Genomic DNA, 23,387 nt, shown 5'->3' with positions numbered 1-23,387 from the left:
TTGATTGAGATTTTTATCCTTTGTTTTAGCTCCTCGTAATGGCTGTGTTTTGTTTTAGCCTGTGCAGCACTTTGGGCAGCTCCCATGCTGCATTTTAAACGTGCTATTAGGGCTGCTCAATTAATCGAATTTTAATCACGATTACGATCTGAGTTTTGAACGATTATAAAAAACAAAACAAGCCGATTATTTGCTCCTCCCGCCTGCGCTGCCCCGAGTTGCAAATGAAGCGCTCCTCCCACAGTGTTGCCAATTTAGCGACTTTGACGCTATTTCTAGCAGCTTTTCAGACCCCCTTCTTGACTTTTTAACTTAAAAGTATCTAGTGAACACCTCAGAAACATCTCTGGTAACCCTTAGCTACTTTCTGGATAACTATCGTCGACGTTTCCTGCAGGTTAGCTAAACACCGCCTGCTCTCCGGACCGTTCTTCAGGACATTAGGAAAGGGAATGATGTAGCGATGTCGGTCGCTAAAAAAACAGCTCTCGGAGCCGGCTCCTTGTTGGAGCAACCAGAGTGAGTGACACACACACCGCACCTGCGGACTCCTGAGCCACTAAAAACGGCTAAATGTGCGCGTGCGGCGCGCTAAACACACGTGCAGCTTGCCCCGATTGCTGTGAGACCGGGTTGGGGGTGGGGGGTGCAGCTGTGGTTGGGACAATTATTACATTAACTGATGGACTTGTAAATAAATAGTTTATAAATAAGGTAGAAATAAGTTCCTCACGCTGATAAATAATAACTAATCTCTCTGAGGATACGGTTCTAGTGCACTCTCCTACAGCACCTTGACACGACTAAATACATATTATGCAATTTTTTGTGAACATCAATTTATTTGCATGTATTTGTTATGAATGCCACAGTATAATTCTTGCTGTCAGTATTTGCAAGATATTGGTATTTGGGTCTGTACTGGTTAGACTTAAATGAGTTAAACCAAGGTCATAGCCCTTGGGTCATAAACTATGAGCTATAAGTATATTGGTCTTTTTATACTGGGAATCAGGAGTTATTTTAGTGATCATCTTGTTTCTTATTTTCGTCCTGATTGTGCCCTGAGCAGTTTTATGACTGAATAAAAACAAATAAAATCAACATAAATTGAAAAATCGTCCTAAATAATCGTGATCTCAATTTCAGTCACCATAATCGTGATTATTATTTTTGCCATAATCGAGCAGCCCTACGTGCTATATCAATAAACTATGCTATGCTATGCTGTGCTCATCATCTAGAACCTTCTGGTGCTGTCCCGTAACTTGCAACAGTTGCCAACAAACGGTTGTTTGTTTTGATACATCGACTGCAGTACACACATTTGACCAAAGGGAGTCGTTATTATTCAATGCACCTTTAATTTGTAGATAAAAATTTTCACTTTATTTAAAGCTGATTGTTTTACTTTTTGTGCACATATATAGAATCTACCAAATAATTATCATCTCAAACTATATTTATAATGTTCTGCTTTTTTATGTCTTGCACACTTTTATAGTAAAACTGAGCTATGAGTTCTTAACTGATACTTTAATCTGCAGCCTTGCTTATAAATTTAGTTCATGTATTCCAGAAATATTTGTTATTTGTCAATTTATAGACATTTAAAATATTTTTTTCAGAAAATAGCAAAATCAAAAGTAGATTTATATCATCTAAGATCAGGATGGATGCTTTTTCACTCTTACATGTGTGTTTTGTTATGTGTGGGAAACCTTGAACCCAAAGGGGAGCAGGAGTGAAAGTCCCCAGAGAAGCATCAGTAGATTGCTGTGACTCTGGGCAGAAACAGTCCCCGATCCCCATTCTCTCAATGGAAAGGTGCAAACACCGTCTGGCACTTTTACCAACACTCTGAACTTCTTCGATTCAAACTCAGATTGGACAACTAGATCTTAAATGAAGTGACCAGTTTGGACATTTGGCCAAAGAAAGAATGGAAGGTGCAGATCATTTAAGAAGGCATCAGGGATTGCTTTATCTTGTGGCATGCACGCATGCTTTATGAGCATGTGAGAAGCATGCAAAAATGCTCTCAGCAACAAGGAAAGGCAAAGAGATAACCGTTCACAGTCATGAACCAGTTTAGTGGGAGGGGGGGTCATGGGCAGACATGTGCAGTGAGGCCGTAGGATCATGCTGAAATCTCTTAAATCAAGAAGTTTGTTTCTGGGACCACAGTATATATAAGTAACAATGTTGATTTATAAAACAACGGGAGGGGGAAGATGGAAAACACAGGACACCCACACCCACATACACACAAACACACTCTCTCTGACAATGTCCTTTACTACAAGTAACCTGACTTCGGCCAAAGACCGTAGCGTGCCCATCGTAGGACATCTTTGACTGGTGATTCAACATCCAGCTACCCTGATCAACTGTTTGGGTGTTTAATAAGTACCTCCCCTCCTGTGATCCACCAATAAGGAAAGCGCCCTTGAATAGAAGCAATCAGGGTGCTATGTTGAATAATAAGGATGTCCCAAAGAAAGCAGCAAACTCACATACGTCCCCGTCTAAAAGCTTTCTGATTCAGCAAGAGTGCAAGGGAAGTGATACTGGCTCATGACTTTTGAGCAACACACGTATCATGTGAACATGAAACACTGAGTACAAAAGGACTCAACACATAAAAGAGGATCAATTGGTAAAATGTAAAATTTTGTTTTGATCCCATTTCTCACACAGACACACCCATCTTGTATTTTTGCTGAACAGCTTTTACGGGGTTTGAGTTTCTTCTACAAACGTCACGATCATTTATCAGACAGGACTGGTAGGAGATCACCATCTATTGGCGGCTGAGCACTATGACATTTTGTTTCTGAATATTTCTCATGGACTTTTGTCACCCAGTGCAGCGAGGGAGACCAGCAGGACCCAACACCGCTGTGGTGACGTTTAAAGTCAGAAATGAAGCAATGATCTCTGAAAGCTCAGCCAGAGTTTAGAAATGGGCTGAGATCACAGTGAATTGGGACAAGAGGGAGACCAGAATGTTCTGATTGGGTTTTGGCAACCTCACTTTTCTAGGCTTTAAGAAAAAGATGAAGAAAAAAACACACTTCCCACAAGAACAAATTCTGCTCCCTGGAAAAACAAAGTCACACACAAAAAACCCTCCTTTGACAGAAAGCAGGTCTGCTTTAATCTTTGCGATTCTTGTTAGTTTTCTTGCCTTTTGCTCCTCCAGATCTACAATAAATATTCAGTTTCACTTTTCTTTCTTGCATCGACTACGTGTTTCCTGGAGCATTACAGCAGTACGGGTTAATCAGAAATAACAACAAAAGAATTAAATTGGCTTCTGAACACAAAAAAGATGAGATTAGTTTGATGCTCAAACTGCGACCAACAACTGCGAAGGTCATCCTAGCCAGGACACATAGGTGGGCCCCATACGGAATAAATATGGGCAAGCTGTGTAGGTCCCAACAGGGTTTGCCCGAGGTTTCCAGGGGTTCGCCTACAAAGATTTTAATGGGCCGGTGTTGGAGTCAAACTCTCAGAAAACCCACGTAGTTAAAATCTATGTAAGCACACATCTTTTTGGGTTAATCCCTATGGGGCCACCATGGAAACCGCGGACAAACCCTGGTGGAACCCATATGGCTTGTCCATATATTATGTCACATTTTATTTGTCATTTCCAGCTAACAGAGTCTAATGGGAGGAGCCCTGATGCTGTTGTAACTGATGCTGGTTTGGATTTGGTCTGGTCTGAGCACAGCGTCGCAATGAGAGGCGAGGAGAAGGATGCAGAAGCTACACTGGTACATGCAACATAGATACAATATACTATTTGCTGAAGAGGGAAAATAAACAAAAATAAAAAAACATTGGACTCTGGGTAATAGGCACCCATTTCCTTTTTTTTTACTCACAATAAATCACTACCAGTGAGTAGTTAAAATAAAGTGGTGTGTTCCAATGGCAGCAGGGAAGGAAATACATCAAAAGTGTGTCATTGGTCATAAAGAAACATGGAAAAAAACAATAGAGGAGAACAAAACATGATAAATCAGAACATACACACAGAATTCCATCCAAATAATGGAACTGCCATTTTTACTTAATGCAACTTTGGTGAGAACATTAAACATAATGCTCTGTCCAACACCACAGTGTGAATAGTTTGTTAATATTTATCTGCCATAAATAAAAGAATAATTCTTAATCGTTTAGATGACACAGTCCGAAAGGAGGCTGGTGAGTCTGTTTTTAATGCAGGTTTTCATCTGGAAAACGCTGTTGAAATGATTATCTGTGACCTTTTATGGAGAAATATTCTCCTGATTTATTTATACAGTGGCTAACGTTTGCTGACAAGTACTTAGGTCAGGTTGTATTTATGTGCTGCTCCTGTCGTAATGAGATTATGTCTACTTCAATAAACATTTTGACTGGGCCATTAGTAGACATCATCACATAAAAATGTACAAATACTATGTGGAAAACGATGACTATTTGTTAGTACTAGTGTTTTTCAGTTATGTTTTTGCCCCTTCACATGACTATACTGTTTTTGTTTTTGTTGTCACACTTTCATATCAGCAAGTTAATAAAAAATATGATATGTAGTTTTAATAAGATTATTTTATTTATTTTGGGGAAGACATTCAAACCAAACTGGTCCCACAGGAAAATGTCACTGATACTCTAAAATTAGTTCAAAGAATATTTCCCATAACCCATAAGATTTTGTGATCTAAGTTATATTATTAACCTTAATTTAATGTTACGGAGTTAAACAAGTGTTCAATAAAACCCAGCATTGTGAAAACTCTGGAAATTGTTCTTTTGTTCATTGAGCTACTGATTCAACTTGTACTTTTTAAAGGAGGTGTACTCATGTATGCTGAGCACTGTATATATATATATATATATATATAATTTTTTTTTTTTTTATTGGAGCTGGAACTTCCTGTTGTTTGATATTGACAATGTTTCATGCAAATTACCTAGTATAGTTCCTTTTGCAGTTAGGTAAATTATACAAAAGCATAAAAACATATTTAGAAAAAGAAGTAAATTGATTGGTAATAACACCATCATAGATGTTAGGCAGTTCAAACGAGACTTGTGCACTTTTCTGAGTATGATGGTATGACAACACAAAACACAAATGCACACAACTGAACAGTCAAAGCCACAAATTATGAGCAAATAACTACTACACTGTTTAAAACAGACAAACCCACAGATATATACATATTTTTTTTTCTTTTGGGGGTGAGGGGAAGGAAAGGAAAGCCGTAACGGGATGAACATTGAAAGCAAAGCTACTCACGTCGTTTGCAGCCACACTTCTTAATCCTTTTGGGGTCTGTGATGTCATCGTGACAAGCTTTGCAGTAGAAAAATGCTCTAAAAGGGACAAACATTTAACAATTAAAATGACAGCTAAATTGAACGTGACTATTTGCTTGTTCTCCAGCTGAATCACCTCTTTACTTCTTTGGCATCACTGGCAATAAAGAATCCAAGAGTCCCATCCTGCAACTTGACATGGTTGCCTGGGTTGATGAGGATGCTGGGTAATCACAAACAGATCAATTAAGATTATTAATGTCTAGGTGGTCCTCAGTCCATGCCCACAACATGCTAATCAAGAGGAATGGTACACACACTCGTTAAAGCCTTGAATTTGACCAGGACTGTGCTGATGTTTCATTTACTTTATTGCATCCTTCTTAGGTAACATTAAACATATGAATGTTCTATTTGACTCCACTGTAATGCTGCTTGTTTTGTTTTCTATGACTTTGAGCATTTTGCAGATGTGATGCTCACATGGATGGACAAAAATGTACAACATTATGGTTGAACACTGAATTTTAATTCTTTTCTTTACAGAATGGTGCTGGATTGGTTCGGGGTGAGAGGAGGGACAGAGAGGTACAAGTAAAAGGGACGAGAGCAGAAAGAATTAAAATTATGGCCATGGAGTGGTTTAACTCTCAGCATTCAGATACAGTCATCTAGGCAAAACAAATGTTGTGATGGCCACGGTGACATGGCTGCAGCACAGCAAAAGTTGTTGTTTCAGTTAGTATTGGACAGTGGGATGTAAGGGAATGAACAGCTTTCTCATAATACTTAACTCCATTACTGTATTACCTGCTTCATAATTGGAGTCCCTTAAAAAGATTAGCATTAATAATAATAATTGCACAAAAGCCAATGCTAACTTGAATTGTTTTTTAGAATATATTTTAGGACACTATCACACAGCTTTTTTGTGAGTAGGCTCAATCCAAACCCTAAACACTTACAGTGATTGGCTGTATCATTCCCCATTAATTAGACCACAACAAACTGAACACACCATACACATATACTGTACTCACACACACACACACACACACACACACCCTAGTCATGGTTACCTGTGGGCAACAATTATCAATTATGCGAACTGAGATATTCAAACACTGAACCCACAAACCTAAAAAATAAATGTTATACTCCTTCAAAATAAAAGCCCAGCTGAAAGATGGTTTGATTGAATGTTGGGATTTTCTTCTCCAACACCTAATTTAACATTTACAACTATTTAAATACTGTCAATATGGCAGTGTTTGGGGGGGGGGGGGGGGGGGGGGGTCCTAACAATAAAAACAAACAGTTGCAACATACAGCTGATCTCAATCAGATAATGTCCTGATGATTTAAAGTTTGGCATTGTGAAACGAACATTTTCGACTGAGGGCTGAAACATTACACACAAAGCATTTTTCTTCTGAGCTCTGGAAAAAGGTTACATCGAGAAAACAAATGCACCAATCACCCATAATATTATGACCACTAACCACTGGCCAATGATATGACCAGTCTGGTTATGAACAGAGAGAATGTGGGAGTGTCTTTGGGGCCAGTGGATTGAGTCTATGTGGTGACATCTCAGACTCCTTGAGTTCACCGAGTCGCTGTAGGGTCCATAGTTGCCCTGCTTGGTTCGTGTGTCTGAGGGAATAATATGGAAAACTTTTCATCATCACCAGATGAGCAGCCTCCTCTTTAGAGGTCATAATAAAACAGTTGATTGGTGTGTCTCTAAACAATTAAGGAGTAACTGAATCTAAACACAGATTGAGGGATTGTGGTCAAATTCCACCAGTCATGCAGATCTTATTGTTCTTTTCACACGCCAAGAAGTAAAAAAAGAAAAAAGATCTAACATTCCCTCAAATTGAATGGCCCCCAGGGGAGTGTACAGGCATTACACCTGGCATGCTCTTCAGTAAAAATAACTAAAATCATTTCATTGAGACAGATCCACAAACATTGCTGCCCAAATCTGAGATTTTAGAGGTGTGTGAACGTTTGACCCATATCAGGTATAAACTTGTGCGTCAACGCTTTTAACAAAAAGCATCAAAACCTCATATTGTGAGCAACAAGGCAAGCATTGAACAGCTTGTGTGATTGTGTTGTAGCATGCAGTTACCAAACAGCATGAGGAGGACATTAATCAAACAGAAAGGCATAGCCACCGCAGTACAGATATAGGGACAGGTACGTAGATGCAGACGGTTGCAGTAACTTCTGTGCAGTTGGATTGTTTCTCAAACACCAAACTGACAGGAAGTGACGTCACTTAGGAACATCTACTCGAGAGACGCACAAGCATGACTGTACATGGTGGCTGAGACGCACACACACAAAAAAATGAACATTCACACACAAATTCTCCTTCCTCGAAGTAATCACACATACTCAGACGCACAAACATGCACAGATGGATACACATGTAGTAATCAGAACATGTGGGAGGGTCATGGAATGCAAAAGTGAGATGTGACACAGGTGAATTAAGCTTTAGTTTGGATAAATTAACACCTTTTAACACGCCCTTTATAATGTGTGAAATTATCCCCAAAACAGAAAAAAGACAGAAAAAATAAAACAACTGTTGGGGTGATGTTGGTTTCATAAATCCAGTAGAGCAAACATGCTGTTGGATCATCCACTGCCTGTAGAAATGGCAGATATCCAGTAAATGTATCTCAATATTGAGAGCAACAGATAATCTGAGATAAGAATATAGAAAGTTGGAACTTATTTTGAGTCAAAGGACCACAAAGTACTGCTCTGGCAATGAGCTCAACAACCAATGGGTGGGATGCTTAGCTTCTCAGCGCTGACAAACATAAGGGTTTTAACAAAGCAACACTGAAAAGGAACTGAAAGGTGAAAAAAATCAAAGTAAGCACAGGGTCTGGTTAAAGACGAAACAGAAAAGACCAAAAAAGAGGTAGATATGGAGAGGGTGAGTGTTTGGCCTTGGTACATCGACAACAGCAAAGACAAAGAAACAGAACTTCTACAGACATGTCCAATTTATCTATCCTCTCTCTGCCTGCAAAGAAGTTAGTGCATTAAGCACAACGGACACCATAAAAAGTCAGAAAAAAGGAGGCCTGTGAGATAGAGTTTGGAAAAATATCCTTGGGAAAACTCCCAAAGTCAGAAGCTTTAAAGTGGTGGAGATTGGGTGGAACTTTGGAAGTAAGATAAGGTAGAGGGCATACCGCTTTCGGCTTCTGCAAACAACAAGAAAAAATCTCAAATCAAACAGTTATCATCAACATAAAACTGTTGCTAATAGTTTTCTCCAGATTCAATAGGCATGCCAGGCACATGATGCCTGTCCGATACTGAAGTCCTTGCAACGAAAAAACCATATTGTATGACTACTATAGGAAGAAAATAATTATATTTACAAAAGGTCCTGTAGGAATGGTTATCTTCTGATAATTACATGACTTGACTGCAGAGATTAATGAAATGATAAAAAGTTCTAAGAAAATTTTGGAAACAAAAATGATTTAATTCCATTTTTAAAAGCATTTTTAAAAAGTAAGCAACTTGAAAAGATACTGAGTAAAATATCACATCAGAAAATTAACACTAAAGTCATTTTACATCAAAATAAGCATTTGTCATGCAGCCTTGTCAGTGCACACACAAAAACATTTGACACAGGCGAATGGGGAGGGGTGGGTTGGATTTGGCAGTTGAGAAAACAGAAAAATATAGCACTTTGTGTAGCTAATGGAACCAACACTAATGCAGAGTTGGTGGTAATCATATGGACTGAACAGGGACACTGGAGAGTCGAGCTGAGGAGACAATATGGAATCTGAATGTGCAGAAAAGTTTCCTTAAGTTACAGAACATGGTGCTCTGGTGCAGTCAGCTCACATGTCTCTGAAACACCCTTCTTGCCATTTATTATCAATGACTTGTGGAACTGAGAAGAACATTTTTATTTCTAAATTGGTTCAAATTCCTTTAAAAAAGCTGTCAAACTCTATGAGTTTTGACATTCCTTAGAACATAAACATAGAAATTTAGGAACACTTGTAATTTTTTTCAACTATAGTTTTTAAGTCACCATTATATGCAAATAATTAATTTTCAGCCTGAATTGAAGTGTTTTCAGACTGTGCTTTCATGCACAAAACGTGATGTATGAACTATAAAATCAGCCCTGTTCCCCAGTACGGAGTACATTTGAGGACATCCTCAGGTCTCAGGTGTCAAACATCAGAGCATAAAGAAAAAAACCGCAGGTTTAATTCAAAAACCTATTAGATGTCTGCCTAAATAGTGTCAGACAAAAAGGTCTCAGGAAAAAAACATCAGACAAAAAGGAATCAGGGAAAACAGCTTCAGGAAAAAAGATGTCAAACCTATTGATGTCAGGAAAAAGGTTGATAACACCAAAACCATCAGGAAAGAAGTAGTCAAACCAAACGTCATCAGGTAAAAAGTTGTCTAACCAAAAGTCCTCAGAAAAAAAGTTGTCAACCCAAAAACCGTGAGGAAGAAAGTTGTCAAACCAAAAGCTGTCAGGAGAAAAGTTGTCAAACCGAAAGTTTTCAGGAAATAAGTTATCAACCCACAATCCTACTTTTTGTTGAAGCTGTTTTTCCTGATTCCTTTTTGTCTAGTGGCTTTTTTTCCTGAGACCTTTTTGACTATCACTAATCAGTCCGAGGTTTGATGGGTTTTTGAATGAAACCCAGGCTTTATGCTCTAATAGAGATGGGGAATTGTGGGATCAACAAGTCATCTCCATGCCGTGTTTTTCTTAAGTTGAGCAACTAAACCAGGTGATTTCAATCAGCACAGTGAGTGAACCTGGTTCAGATGCTGAGGAGAACAAAATCACCGCATGGAGTTTACTTGTTGATTGCACAATTCCCTTCTCTGTTCTCTACAGTCTTATGTCTGACACCTGAGACCTGTGGATGTCCTAAAATGTACACCGTACTCTAGATCAGTGTAAATGTTCTCTCATAAAACTACTAGTTCAGACAATCCACTCAAAACAAATCCCTCTGTAGCTCACCCCGGTTACAACACAAAGGTTCACTTTACAAACCTGCTCTCTCTTTGCTCAGACTTAAATTCAATGGCAATAAGCAACAGCTTCAGCTTCACATAGCACAGCCTGTAAAGTAAAACACAGATCATTAGAGAAGATAAGAGCAGGACTGCTTTCTTCTAACAACTTTTTAATCTCCACAGTCCCACATTTGCCTGTCACAAAAATGCTTCATAGGTGGAACGAGACTTACTCGCAGACAGTGGGGAAGGAGAGGCCTACAAAGGCACTGGACAAATACTCGGTGTACATCTCATTAGCAACTCCTTCAAGGTAATACTTCTGCCATGTGTCCTCCTCAATCTGATGGAGAAAAAGAGACAAAAAGCCAAAAAATGTGGATAAAAATGGAGAGGAAGTGAAAACAAAGAAACACTATTTCCCCTGATGGACGTTCAATGTGGTCTGCAGATGTTCTCCTGCAAAGTATCAGCCTGGTCATTAAATGCTGATCCATCATCTTTATGACATGAGAATAGCTCTCAATGCTAAACCACAAAACACTGAACAGACTCCGTATGATCCGTCGCTATAAAGATGATTTGCCAAAATGACTTTAAACACAGTAATGAAAGTATTTCAGTGGAAAAAAAAACACTGGATGTGCTGTTTGATAGATGGAGACCATCTGTCACAAGATAACCTACAGCACAGACTCCACTTACGCTAACCTCATCTTCAACAGTGAAAAATCTGCTCACAAGTGAAACGTGAGAATCCATTCTGAACAGAAGAGGTGAATTCATGTGTGCTGAGTTACCTCAATGAAGGACCTCATGGAGAAGAGATTGGCTAGCATCGTTGACAGGCCCTGAGCCAGACAACTCTGGGCGATGAAGCCTGCCTTCAGCTCCGCCAGGCAAATAGCATCATCACCTTCCTTCCAGTTCCAGCTTGGAATGTTCAGCAGATGGGCCTTCAACGCATGAAAGACAGAAGGGTCACAGAACAAGGACTACACAAGGGTACAGCGTTTCCTACTGGGATAGGTCAGCACTTTAGGAACTTTGAAGGCAGATAGTTTCTCATATTAGTTTGATCTATTTGAAATGAATGAGAACACAACTAGCAATAGACTCTATTCTACAGAGATGCTCACGCATTGCCAATGTTAAAGATGTAAATAAAAATTAAGCTTTATAAGTACTTTATACTTCATAATTGTAGTTAGAAACAGAGATGTAAACAATCACCCTACAGAGATCAGCTGGTGCCATCCTCCCTAGTGATAGCAAATTAAGTGAAATCAATTAAAACAGGGAACCTTGCTATTGAACTCTCATAGTAAAGGAAATGTGATGAATCTACATGTGCCTTAAAGTAAAGCTTCTTTTCAGCATAACTAGGATGTATGCATTTTTATATCAAATTAATGTAAGTCTTCAGAAATGTAAATAGCACACTGGTTTTGCTTTTAGAACACTCATCAATAAGCATGAAAATGTCCCGTAACAGGATGGACATTTAGACCATGTTGCAGGCAAAAAAAAAACAGTCAAAATTATCAGTAATAAACTACCCTGATGTTGAAAAATATTATTTGTATGTGATGTAATAACCCTCATTCTATTTGACATGGAAAAGTTATTTTTTTAAATTACAATAGTGAAATGTCACCAAATTACCATTCACAAGGGATGAATTATAAATGACTGAGGTTTACCTTATTGTGATACTGTAGCATCTGTGTGATTATTCTGATCTTGGGGTGGTAGTTCTTGATAGATATGACCCTAGACAAACAGGCAGATGTGATGAACACGGAAATGGAGGTTTGCTCCTAATAATCCCAGATTCCACAGAGTGCATTACCTCATAATGTTGGAGGCGTCTTCGGCATCGGGATCAGCACAGTATTTGTTGGCTAGAATCAAACAGGCGTCTGCTGACTCGATCTGCACATGAAGGACCAAACAAGTGAAAACTTTCAAAAAAAAAAACAACAAATCGTTATTCAGTTATACCTTAAGTTTACTCTGACAAAACTAGAAATGTCATGTCTCTACGCTGGCATTAAAGACCAAATTCACTCATTTTGTCAGTCAACACATTCCCAGTGGTCTCTTGTATAATAAATGTTTTGTGAGTTAATTCCTGTTGGAAAAAAGCTCTGGTGCTCCCGTTTCAGGAACTAGTAGTGAGCCAGAGCAGAGGGGAGCAGAAGGTGACACGATTTAGAGTCTGACTTCCTAAAATTTGGGTATCCCGCCTCTGATTAGCTGATGACAACACAACTCTACCAATGACTCTGTTTGCTCTGAAATGTTGATCTTTTATCCCCACATCTAACACAAGCCTGAAGGAGTTCTGCCATGTGGCAAGGTCACTAATGCTAACGGTTAGCTTCTACATGTCGAAACGTACTCTGCCCTCTCCTGGAAACTAAACGAACAACAGCCTCCCCGTTGTAAGCCATGATGGGTCAGTCCATGAATGATAACTTCTGTGACAAAGATCTGTGTGGCTTTTCTAATCTCCAATCCTTGTCTATTTTCTATGCGGGAAATGGGAGTAGAAGACTGTTTTGATTATCCATTACTTTGTTCTTTTTTTCACACAGCTTAGTTAAAAAAAACTGTTTTTTACCTTACATGTTTCGGCTAATGACTCTAGCCATCATCAAAGTTCGCTGGTGTTGGTGGCGTCACTTCCGTTTATCCGCGGGCAGTTGAGGACAATGTCGTCCTCTGCTGCCCACGGATAAATGGACGCCACTCTGATGATGGCTAGAGTCATTACCTGAAACATGTAAGGTAAATTTTTTTTTACTAAGCTGTGTAAAAAAAGAACAAAGTACTGGATTATGAAGTTAAACACAGAACAAATGTACAAAACAGACTGTTTTGATGTTTACCCTGCAAGGTAAACTCAGAGAGACCTGTCATCATTTAAAAAATAACAAGTAAAAACAGTTTCTCAGTGAACTTGGTCTTTAAGTCAAAAACAGACTTGGATACATATTTATCTTTAAATGTTAGTGCAGAAAATGTTTTTTAAAACAAGAATATCCTGAAAATGTAGATTGCACAATAATATTCGGGTCTCCCACCTCAAAATATCGTTTACATGCAAGTTTGAGACGAACTGTCATAAATCTGTTGGATTTTATCTCTTGGAGCTGTTAGCCCTGAACAGTACCTTCACTCGGGCCAGGTCGTGAGGGTTGAGAACAGATCCCTGGTAGAACTCTACTTGGGTAAAATGGCGTTTGAACAAGGCTTCCAGCTCAAGATTAGGGGAAATACTAGCATATAAGGAAAGAGGAGACAGTTTAGCAGATGCATGGATACCTCACATGAAGAATAATCATCTGCAGTGCCCTAAGCATTAAGAGAGGAAAAGATTAACTCACTTATGGAGAAAAACAATTTCTACATTGACATCATCCCTGTCCTTGTGTAGGAAGTCTTTGAGGAAGTTGGAGACACTTTCGAGGGTAATGTGACCACAGACCACAATGTGCCTGAAAGGGGGGGAGACATCTTTTTGAGTGGGCAACATAAATCACAGCGGACACTGGCAGTTCTCCCAAAGATAATCAGACAAACCAAAGCAGTGCAACATTTAACTGAAATAAAAAGTAGTAATAGAAAAAACCTCATGTCAAAAGAGGACTTTTCAAAGCAGACGAGTAAGTGAATTATACATCTTTTGCCATATAAGTGAATATTTTCCCCCATGTAGTGAAACCAGTTAAATTCATTATGACAAGTGCAATCAAACACTCAGCTCTGAACCACTTCAGAAAACCTAAGATCTAATCACACATCCCACAGTGGTCGGGTTGTCATCCGTTCTCAATATAAAGGCTGTCCCTTCAGCCAAACCACTCCTCTGTGAGCAGAATGGATGCTGACAAAGACATGTACATCAATATCCTCATAGTTTTATACAAAACATTACCAAAGCTCTCAGAATGATTCAGGGGCCTGTGGTTGACTAACCCCTAAACAGGGTTTCACAGTATCTGACAGTTCGTTGGCAAGACTCAGCAGCACATTACGGGGAGGGGGGGGGGTCTGTAAGAGGAGGCACAGGGCTGATTACTGCCGAAGGGGAGAAAGGGTTAGTTTTAAACATTAGGGTTCATATTTTAGGGGTGGGGGGTGGTGGTTGTGTCCCTGTTTGTCCTCTGATTGCACTGCACTGATCAGATGGGCTCAGTGATTATGACAGTAGAAACTTTACCAACTTCACATGGGACAGCACTCTGCAGCCCTCTGCAGACCAGCAACTGCATTTAACAGTTTTGTGGAGTGAGCAGGTGCATAGGGGGCTCTCTTTACGTGATTAACGGCTGTTAGCTAGTTCTGTGTGGTTAGCTAATATAGAGTAGCAATTAGCTATTTCAGTTCACCGACTGTAATTAAAAAAACACAAGAAGAAGAAAGATGCTTGCTTTTTTGTTGGCATCATGGTGGGGCCCGGAAGTTAAAGTAAGAGAGTCGTGTCTTTGGAGAAACTGCAAAGAGCTAAAGCCATAGTGAGCATCGGCGTGGCCAGTGACGTGCGGCCAAAGGACAGGCCATTGTGACAGGCATTGTAACAGGCAGTGTTGGCATCTTACGTTAAAAAATAGGTAATAGTTACAAATTACTTTTTCCAAAAAGTAATTGAGTTATTAACTCTGTTACCACACTGTAAAAGTAATTAGTTACCTAGCAAAGTAACTGTGACTTTACTTTTATGTTCTATAACGCTGTTATAATATCTATAACATCAAAGAATTTTTAACTGAAAGAATAATTCAGATATCTGAAGTGTTCATTGAGTAAGAATGTTCTCACGGAAATCTGGTATGTTAATTTCTACTAGGAATTGTAGATAACTGGAATACATATCCAGTCCGCCCTATAAATGGCAAAAAGGCCACCTCGGGTTTTTAGGGATTCTAAGCTATCTAAATTCTTACTAGTGCAGTTGTTATTATAGATATCCTTAATTATAATATCTATTGTAACATCATAGCTGTTGATGTCTTCATTGTCAGTTTTGACTAATAAAAATACAATTAGGTCTAGGATAAATTAAATTACTGATATATAAAATAAATATTTACAGATTTGTTGAATAAATGTTAAAATGGCTTGCCACAAGCTTGGTATCCTCTTGCTTGTCCCACTTTCACCCATCTCCTCACCTTTATGAAGTGCTGTTTATTTTTCTTTCCTCATCTTTTACAGATTTGCCCCCACAGGAGATATCAGACAATGATTTTCACAGCACGGCTATGTCAGTTTCATCACCTCCATGAAGACAATTTTCAAGAGTAATATAAGCTCTCCAAAGACTAACTCTAATTTCCCTCTGGGATCAATAAAGGATCTTTGATTGATAAATAAATGTTTCATCAAATTTGCCCAACATTAAATAATATTTTGCTTCACCTGTTAGTGTTTTGTTGAACAATATGAAATTTATTACATCAATAACTAAGACGTTTTTAAAACAACACAATTTTGCATTGAAGGTCAAAATTAAAATACAAGCTTCTATTTCAGGATCATATAGCCTACTTGTAAATATGACTCGAGAGCAGTCAGTGCCTCCCCAGTAATGAACCTCATCGCATGTCACTGGGCGTGGCCTACACTAATTTAAAGAGCAAGTCATCCCCTACCAGAATATTACTCCGCTCCCACTTCCTGTTTGAAAAACGCAACAAATGCTGTTGCCTAGCAGACCGAGAGGGCAGAGCCGCTGACAAATACACACACAGGCTCACAACGACATTGTGACATCATATGGTACCAACTAACGTTCTACAGGGGTGGACATTAACTTCAAAACCAACCGGCCAGCCGGGCCGGTAACTCTGAATATTTACCGGCCCCACCAAGAATCTACCGGCCCCACTGGTCAGCTGCCAAAACGAGTCAAAATAATAACAGAACTGTTTTAAATGTAATAAACCTTTATTTTGTACACATTCACAAACATAATAACGTATTCAAGTTTGAATTTGTTTGTTCCCTCAACAAAACACGATTTTGTCGTCGCATACTTCCGGCATACAACGCAGTACATCACCAACTCCGCTTTGCTGTATTCGAGCCATCGGCTGTGTTCGAGATGAGCCAGTTCTGCGCAGACTAGACCAGCGGTGATCGGCGAGCAGTGCATGCCGGTTAGATTCGTGTCCGAATTGATGCCGACTTGCTCTGACGTCATGCATACGTAGACAACGATAAACTTGTGAGATCAAGGCGGCCGCAGATTTTGGAGCAAGGCACTGCAGTTGCTCTCCCTCGGCTGCAAAACCTAGATGATGATGGGAAACGCCTGGCTCTCACCTGATCTAAGATCTGATTGGTTCATATTTTGATCCAAACATTCGGTGGTAGAACATGAAATGTTAGTTGTTCACATGTATTCTATAAATCACATATAGGCCATAAAGAGAAATGTGTTTTGTTTTCTTTTGTCACGTTTCCTATGAGCACACTAAACCTACAGCTGATAACCTTTAATTATTACAGTCAGGTCTTCATATACAATATATGATATCCACAAGCACGTGAGGATGTTTCAGCTGCTAACAGGCACCAGAATTAAAATTGAAAATTAAACAAATGTGAACGCTGACGCGATATCTTCAGCCATCGTCACCCCCGAGCTACACATGCAGGAAAATCCAAGAGATTCAACTGGCAGAAACAACTGGTTCACAGCATAGTCTCTCTCTCTCTCTCTCTCTCTCTCTCTCTCTCTCTCTCTCTCTCTCTCTCTCTCTCTCTCTCTCTCTCTCTCTCTCTCTCTCTCTCTCTCTCTCTCTCTCTCTCTCTCTCTCTCTCTCTCTCTCTCTCTCTCTCTCTCTCTCTCTCTCTCTCTCTCTCTCTCTCTCTCTCTCTCTCTCTCTCTCTCTCTCTCTCTCTCTCTCTCTCTCTCTCTCTCTCTCTCTCACACACACACGTAGAGGAAAAGAGCTGAGAAAAGAGAGAGGAAATGGAGGACAAGTAGTTAAAAGAAAAACTACAGCTGAGCCGAGGCGCGCCTCAAATGGGGCGCGTCTGATCTGAACTGAGGAGCGGCGAGCAGCGGCCGAATTTCGTGAGCAATTCGCTTCTCGGCGCTTCGGGCGCTTCCGCGGCCGGTGTGTCCCCGGCGAAACGCCGGCTTTCAGCCACTCCCCCCGCTGCTTCCGTCTAATCTCGCCTGTTTTCCAGGCGATGCGCTGCTCAACTCGAACACGGCCATTCTCTGCGCCTCCCTTCTTCTTTAAACCGCCAAGAATCATTCCACCTACGCACACGCTTCTCTGCTTCATACCGTTTCGAACTGTCTCGCTTCTCCTCACCAGTTTTAAAGCGTTTTGCCGGAGATTTCATCAAGAAATCCCATCCCTGTGGTGGCGCGATCTTCCTGCGTGCTTGTGTGTTTCTAGCGTGGTTCCACTTCGTCTTTAATAGTGAACTTATAGTTCACGTGACTATAACTAGAATGTGCAGTACGTGCACGAATCGTACAAGTGCAGAACGTGGCTAGAGGCGCGCAGGTTCACGCGCGCGAAACGAAAACGGCGGCTTCCTACAGGGCGGGGCCATGATGTAGGTGAAAGCCAGTGTGTAAATGACAAATAAGGCTTGGGCGCCACCCGGGCGGTAAGTCGTCAAGTATTTACCGCCCGACGAGAAAATTTAGCGCCATTGGCGCTCGGGCGCTTTAACGGTCCACCCCTGTTCTAAGATACCTCTTAGCCAGTAGCGATGGCAAATTTAAATTCAAATGCAGTGCAGAGTTTTTACCTGACAACGGCACAACACTGACAGTTTTAGACAGAAATTTTAAATTTTAACTAAAATGCACAAAAGTGCAAAACTATTGACTACACGTGTCTGCAGCACGATTAGACACACATTTATAGTTTGTCAGAAAAAAAGTTGATTTGGGGGTGACTTGCTCTTAAAGGAGGCTATTGGAGGCTGTGAAATCACTGGTTGATTGTGACCTGGCTTTGTTGCTACTGGACTTGTAAGCAAAAATATGTTTATCCAACAGTGTGGATCTTTTGATTTCGAGGTTTATTTAGTATGAGTTGGCTCATGTTAGCATTAGCTCATTGTTAGCGCCAGCTACAGCAAGCTGCTGCAGGGTTGTTTATGACAGTTGTAATTCCACTTTCAACCAGTAGGGCAGAGAAGTTGGAAACTGCTCAGTGTTACTTTAAAAGGATTCGATTAGGCAGATTGGATCATGTTTGTTTCAAAAGTTAACCTTGTGGTGCTTCTGTAATTTTTATTTTTTATTTTGAAACTTTGGATCATAAATCAGTTGTTAAGAAAGTTTGATGTTAGATACACTGCAAATGCACAGTTTTCAGATTAAGTTTTCTATATTTATTAGAGCAAAATAAGCAGGAAAAAAAATCTGAAGTTTTTTTTTACACCTTTTGCTTTTTATTTTTATTAAATAATTCAGAAATGTCTCTATAATAATATAATTATTATAATTTGAGAGAAAAAAGGTGTGTAGAGCTGTAAGACATAGTGGTAAAAAAGCACATGTGCAAATGCTGTAGCATTTAAAACCTCAAAAAAGGCTACAGAGACGTAGTCAAAGAGGTGATAAAAGGCCATTATGCATAAAAAAATGTTAGATTCTGCCGCTGAGAAACTTTACAAAAAGGGTCAGCCATCTTTATTTACTTTTTTACTGCTAGAAAAAAAGTAAAAGAGCAAACAAGGAGAAAAATGCACAGATGTGACATAAAGATTTGAATGAAATTCTTTAAAGTCTGCTTGGAATGTTTGACTGGTTTACACCGAGCGGGTCTGGGAAAAGTCCCAGTCCTGAAATAATGACCCCAGTGCAACACGATCCTTAACTCAAGACTGTGCTAAAAAATTACACTAAATAAAACACCTTTATGATTTTACCCTTTGAGTCACATTGTATATACCTGTTTGTTTATTTGTTTGTTTAACAATTGTCTTAGAAAAATTGGAATGTCAGGGATCATTCTTCCAACAATGATGATTTAGTTCTTCTAGAACTTTATGCATCTGAAAACTTTTCATCTGCTTTCCTTTCAGTTAACACCAACATTGCAGCTGTTTTCACTTTTTTAAGATTATTTTAAAAACATTTTCACCTTTAACATTAGTTTTAGAAGCACCCTTAGCACAATGATGATGATTTTCTTCATTAAGTACACTAACCCTAACCCTAATCTCAGAGGTAAACTGATGTGTTCAGCTGAAGTTAAAGTAAGTGAAGTATTTCTATTGAATCTAGCTCTTATATTGACAGTAATTAGAGTAGACAATGAGCAGACATCCTAATTGCTCTATGGAGACCTGTAAGAGAATCTGTGGAACGACAAAGGCCCCAGCCACCACTTGATGTGCCAAGACACAATTGAACCACTTTAGTTAAAGTGCCTGGGTACTGGAACACTTTAACACAATCTAGATTAAGTTACAATAAAAAAAAGAAAAGAAAAGAAAAAGATTTCGGTGGTCATAATGTGTAAATCTAATCAACAGTTCCCCTCAATCCATTAAACAGCATTTACACACAGAAACAAAAAGCTCTGGTGAACACATTAACCTTTAAAAATGCCTGAAACTGTACAGAACATCAGTGACATCTAACTTGCTCTGGCAGGTTAAAAGGAAACTCGGATATTAAAGAGGTTTACTTCATGAACCAAATGGATGGGACCGGATTGATCTGACGTCGACTTGGCAAAGTAAAGTGACAGTCATATTGAGGGGATGACAGCTTGTGGATTTTGCAGAACATAATGTTTTTCACAGATGTGTCCGTCCTTTAAGATATTTTAACGAGCAGCAGAGGTTGCAGAGAAGAGCAAACTTTTGGTTTTATCAATTATTAAAATGGCAAGTATTTATTTTATTACCTACAGATTGTCCCCAGATGATCATGGGGGCACCCAGAACATTTTTCAACGTAGTGGCTAGATGAGGGCAGTGACACCCAAAAACAAACGTCATAACAGAACATCTGGAGTTTTATTGTCTCACTGTCATATTTAGGCTATTTTTGAAACACAGCATTATGGGACTTAAAGCAGAAATACAGTTTTCCCCTGTTCAGGATTTATGTAGGACTTTTTTAGAAATCCATGAGTGATAGTCTTACCGTGTTGTAGAGATATTTTTGTGCTAACCCTGTTGCCTGTCCCATAGAGCCACAGCATAGCGCAAGCAGCACCAACATTTGCTTACGTACAGATGTCAATAACAGAGCCTGGGCGGCCTTTTCGAGCCATTTACAAAAACAAGGCGAATAAAGGAGCAGCTAAAACCGCCTTCACAGCCAGTGCATGTGTTTATGTTTATGTTTATTTATTTAGCAGATGCTTTTATCCAAAGCAACTTACAATTTATAACCTATAGGGCATGTTGTGATCTGTGGGGGAAACCGGAGTACCCGGAGGAAACCCACACATGCATGGGGAGAACACGCAACTCCACGCAGAAAGGCCGCAGCCGAGTTTTGAACCTGCAACCTACGTGCTGCGAGGCAACAGTGCTAACAACTGCGCCACCATGCAGCCCAATCATGTGTGTGAGTGTGTGTGTACACAGCAAAGCATGTGAATATTAATTGTAAAATGTGTTTTAGCTCAGTTAGAGGTGCACATTCACGTATGAGAGGCTTTGCTTACAGCTGTGTCACGGAAGCACGGGGAGGGGCTTAAATGTGCAATAAAGTCTTCTACCTCTAGGTGGTGCCCTCAGAGAAAAAACACTGGATTTCTGCTTTAAGCTTTCTTTGGCTGATTAAGGTCTGGTTTGGTTTAACTCAGAAGTTCTTCGTGCTTTAAAGGAAAAAAAATAGATTTAGGCAAACATAAAGGTAACAAATGATTGAAATGTGTGTTCTCGACTCATGAATTTACATTTATAGCAAACTTTATGCAAATAAGATTTCCTATACAGATCAGGTCCGTAATCTGAATTAATTTCCTCCTGATGCCATACGTTTCCTCCTTCTGTGTGCAAACCATGATATTAATTTCAACATGGTGCATTTAGAAAATTGGGAAAGGGTACCATATATAATTTACTGTAATAATTCCCTTAAGCACAAATAAAAAAACGTTATTAAAAACCTACATTAAATGAAACAAAAAACAGGAATTAAAAGCCAAGGCACATATTCTTAAATAAATCTATGAGAAACGACTCAAATGGGAAAAAAAAGAAACCAACACACTAAAAATACATGCAAAGGTGTTATCACTGAGCATGCACACTTTTCATGCCTACAGACAACATTCAGGATGTTTTTGGAATGAATACAAAAGAACAGAGAGCTCAAATATCAGCAACAGAGGTCACTGGTTTGCAACTGCTCTAATCCTTAGGTCAGTGCTGAAGCTTCCCCTAAATCCCATCATTAAAATGTTATAATTCCTGTGCAAGCGCTGCGCTGAGCCACTGCTAGCTTCAATTATATAGTTTTAGGTACCTGAATAAAGATTTTAAATGCTGAAACCTGCAACTTGTATATCAATAGGTCTGTGCGTTTATATCTGATCGTAGGCACATATCTGGCATCTGCACACTTCAAGTTGCTAACCCTCAAAAAGAACTTTCAAAAGTCCACACCGGAGTTCAGCCAGGGTTGAAGTCAGTCTCCGTGCCAGCCCCTCGGCTGAAATTGGGGCTAATGGAAACCATGGAGTCATAATGAAAACCACAGGGCGCCAAGTTCAGCGGGCGCCAACAGAACATAACACTTGTCATTACTGTATCGGCGTCCACTGGATGAGAGCAGTCACTTTTCTGTTGGGCGTATGCTCTAGCACGAAACATAAACCCAGTCCCTTTCACTTCCAAATAACCTCAAAGGTTTGTTTTCAATGACAGCAGCCAGGGAAATGGTTTAAAATAATTCACAATGACCTCATCAATCCAAAGCTTTGTAATCAGTCAGTTACTTGTAATCTGCTAATCTTGTTTCCATGATGCTTTCCCGTGTGTTGACAGCGCCTAGAAGATAATGCACTGGTCCCGCAACACAATTAAACCTTAAACCGTTTTTAATATGAGTCAGATCATACACATTTCTAAATGGATATGCAAAAGCTCGGAGCTCCTCTGAGCTCAGATTGTGTGTTTGGTGGTATTTTATGATTGATACCATCTGTCCAAACAGAAGGAGGGGAGAGGAAAGCGGGTGTAGAGGGAGAAAACTCATGTGTGAAAGAGAGAGAAACTATTCTCAGTTTTGACAAGGGCTTCTCTCAGCACCTTTCTGTGAGTCTGGGCCGGAGTCACTGGCTAAACACAACATTTCATCAATCTTATCTCCATGACAGGCAAACATTATTGAACAAAGGCTTTTTTTGAAAGCCTTCTCCTGCTGCTGACTCCACCGAATGTGTCTGAAATTGATGGGAGCAAGATTGGAAAAGAGCCAGAGAAAGAAGACAGCAAATAGAGGCAGTTGCCAAGTGTCGCAGAAAATTAGACTAAAAAGAAGAGGAAAAAAGAGCTACGCTGTATGCCCTGAACCTTTAGATTGAAATAAATATTTTGTGCTGAATATTAGTAAAATTTGAGCCACAAGGGGATAAGGAAGCGGTTCACAATGTGAATTGTGATTTTCTTGCACAAACAGCAGACTGACCAAAATCACACAAGCTCTACAATCCACTGGAGCCTCTGCAGCAGGAGGCTAAACTGCACAAAAGGGCCAAACTTCACACCGACACAAGGACCAGGCGAGCAGCAAGCAGGCGAAGCAAGCAGAAAAAGCAATTGAGAGCCTCCAGTGGAAGCGAGGCATCCAGCATTCAGGGTGTGGGAGCTGACTGAAGATCAGGGCCAGAGTAATGTCATGCATAGGTGATGCAATGTGCTAGCGGTGACAAACAACAGAAAGGAGGACTTTTTCACTGAGTTTGTGGTCAATGAAAAAGCCACAGTACTGCAGGTTAATAAGAAGAACTCAGATATGGTGCAGGTCTGGAGAAAATGTAGGGCATGCAAAAGTAATTTGAGCA

The 23,387-nt window shown here is 39.8% G+C and overlaps 1 protein-coding gene across 25 annotated transcripts in view; it reads right to left on the bottom strand.

The window, feature by feature from the left end:
* Positions 1 to 23,387, bottom strand: part of kcnma1a (potassium large conductance calcium-activated channel, subfamily M, alpha member 1a) — a 209,374-nt gene that overhangs the window by 39,031 nt on the left and 146,956 nt on the right. For 16 of the 25 annotated variants that reach the window (XM_015944934.3, XM_054750364.2, XM_054750361.2 and 13 more), the window contains exons 10-19: positions 13,761 to 13,871; positions 13,547 to 13,652; positions 12,221 to 12,303; positions 12,072 to 12,141; positions 11,169 to 11,324; positions 10,602 to 10,711; positions 10,406 to 10,474; positions 8,547 to 8,558; positions 5,459 to 5,545; positions 5,303 to 5,379 (exon numbers count right to left, since the gene is read on the bottom strand). In XM_015944934.3, coding sequence (XP_015800420.3) covers positions 5,303 to 5,379; positions 5,459 to 5,545; positions 8,547 to 8,558; positions 10,406 to 10,474; positions 10,602 to 10,711; positions 11,169 to 11,324; positions 12,072 to 12,141; positions 12,221 to 12,303; positions 13,547 to 13,652; positions 13,761 to 13,871 — 881 coding nt within the window. The remainder of the gene's footprint in view (positions 1 to 5,302; positions 5,380 to 5,458; positions 5,546 to 8,546; positions 8,559 to 10,405; positions 10,475 to 10,601; positions 10,712 to 11,168; positions 11,325 to 12,071; positions 12,142 to 12,220; positions 12,304 to 13,546; positions 13,653 to 13,760; positions 13,872 to 23,387) is intronic. The other 9 variants (XM_054750362.2, XM_054750373.2, XM_015944946.3 and 6 more) reach the window with 1 other exon arrangement.

Source organism: Nothobranchius furzeri, chromosome 12 (genome assembly GCF_043380555.1).
Source record: "Nothobranchius furzeri strain GRZ-AD chromosome 12, NfurGRZ-RIMD1, whole genome shotgun sequence".
NCBI classification, from domain to species: domain Eukaryota; kingdom Metazoa; phylum Chordata; class Actinopteri; order Cyprinodontiformes; family Nothobranchiidae; genus Nothobranchius; species Nothobranchius furzeri.
This window is presented reverse-complemented; position numbering and strand designations above follow the sequence as displayed.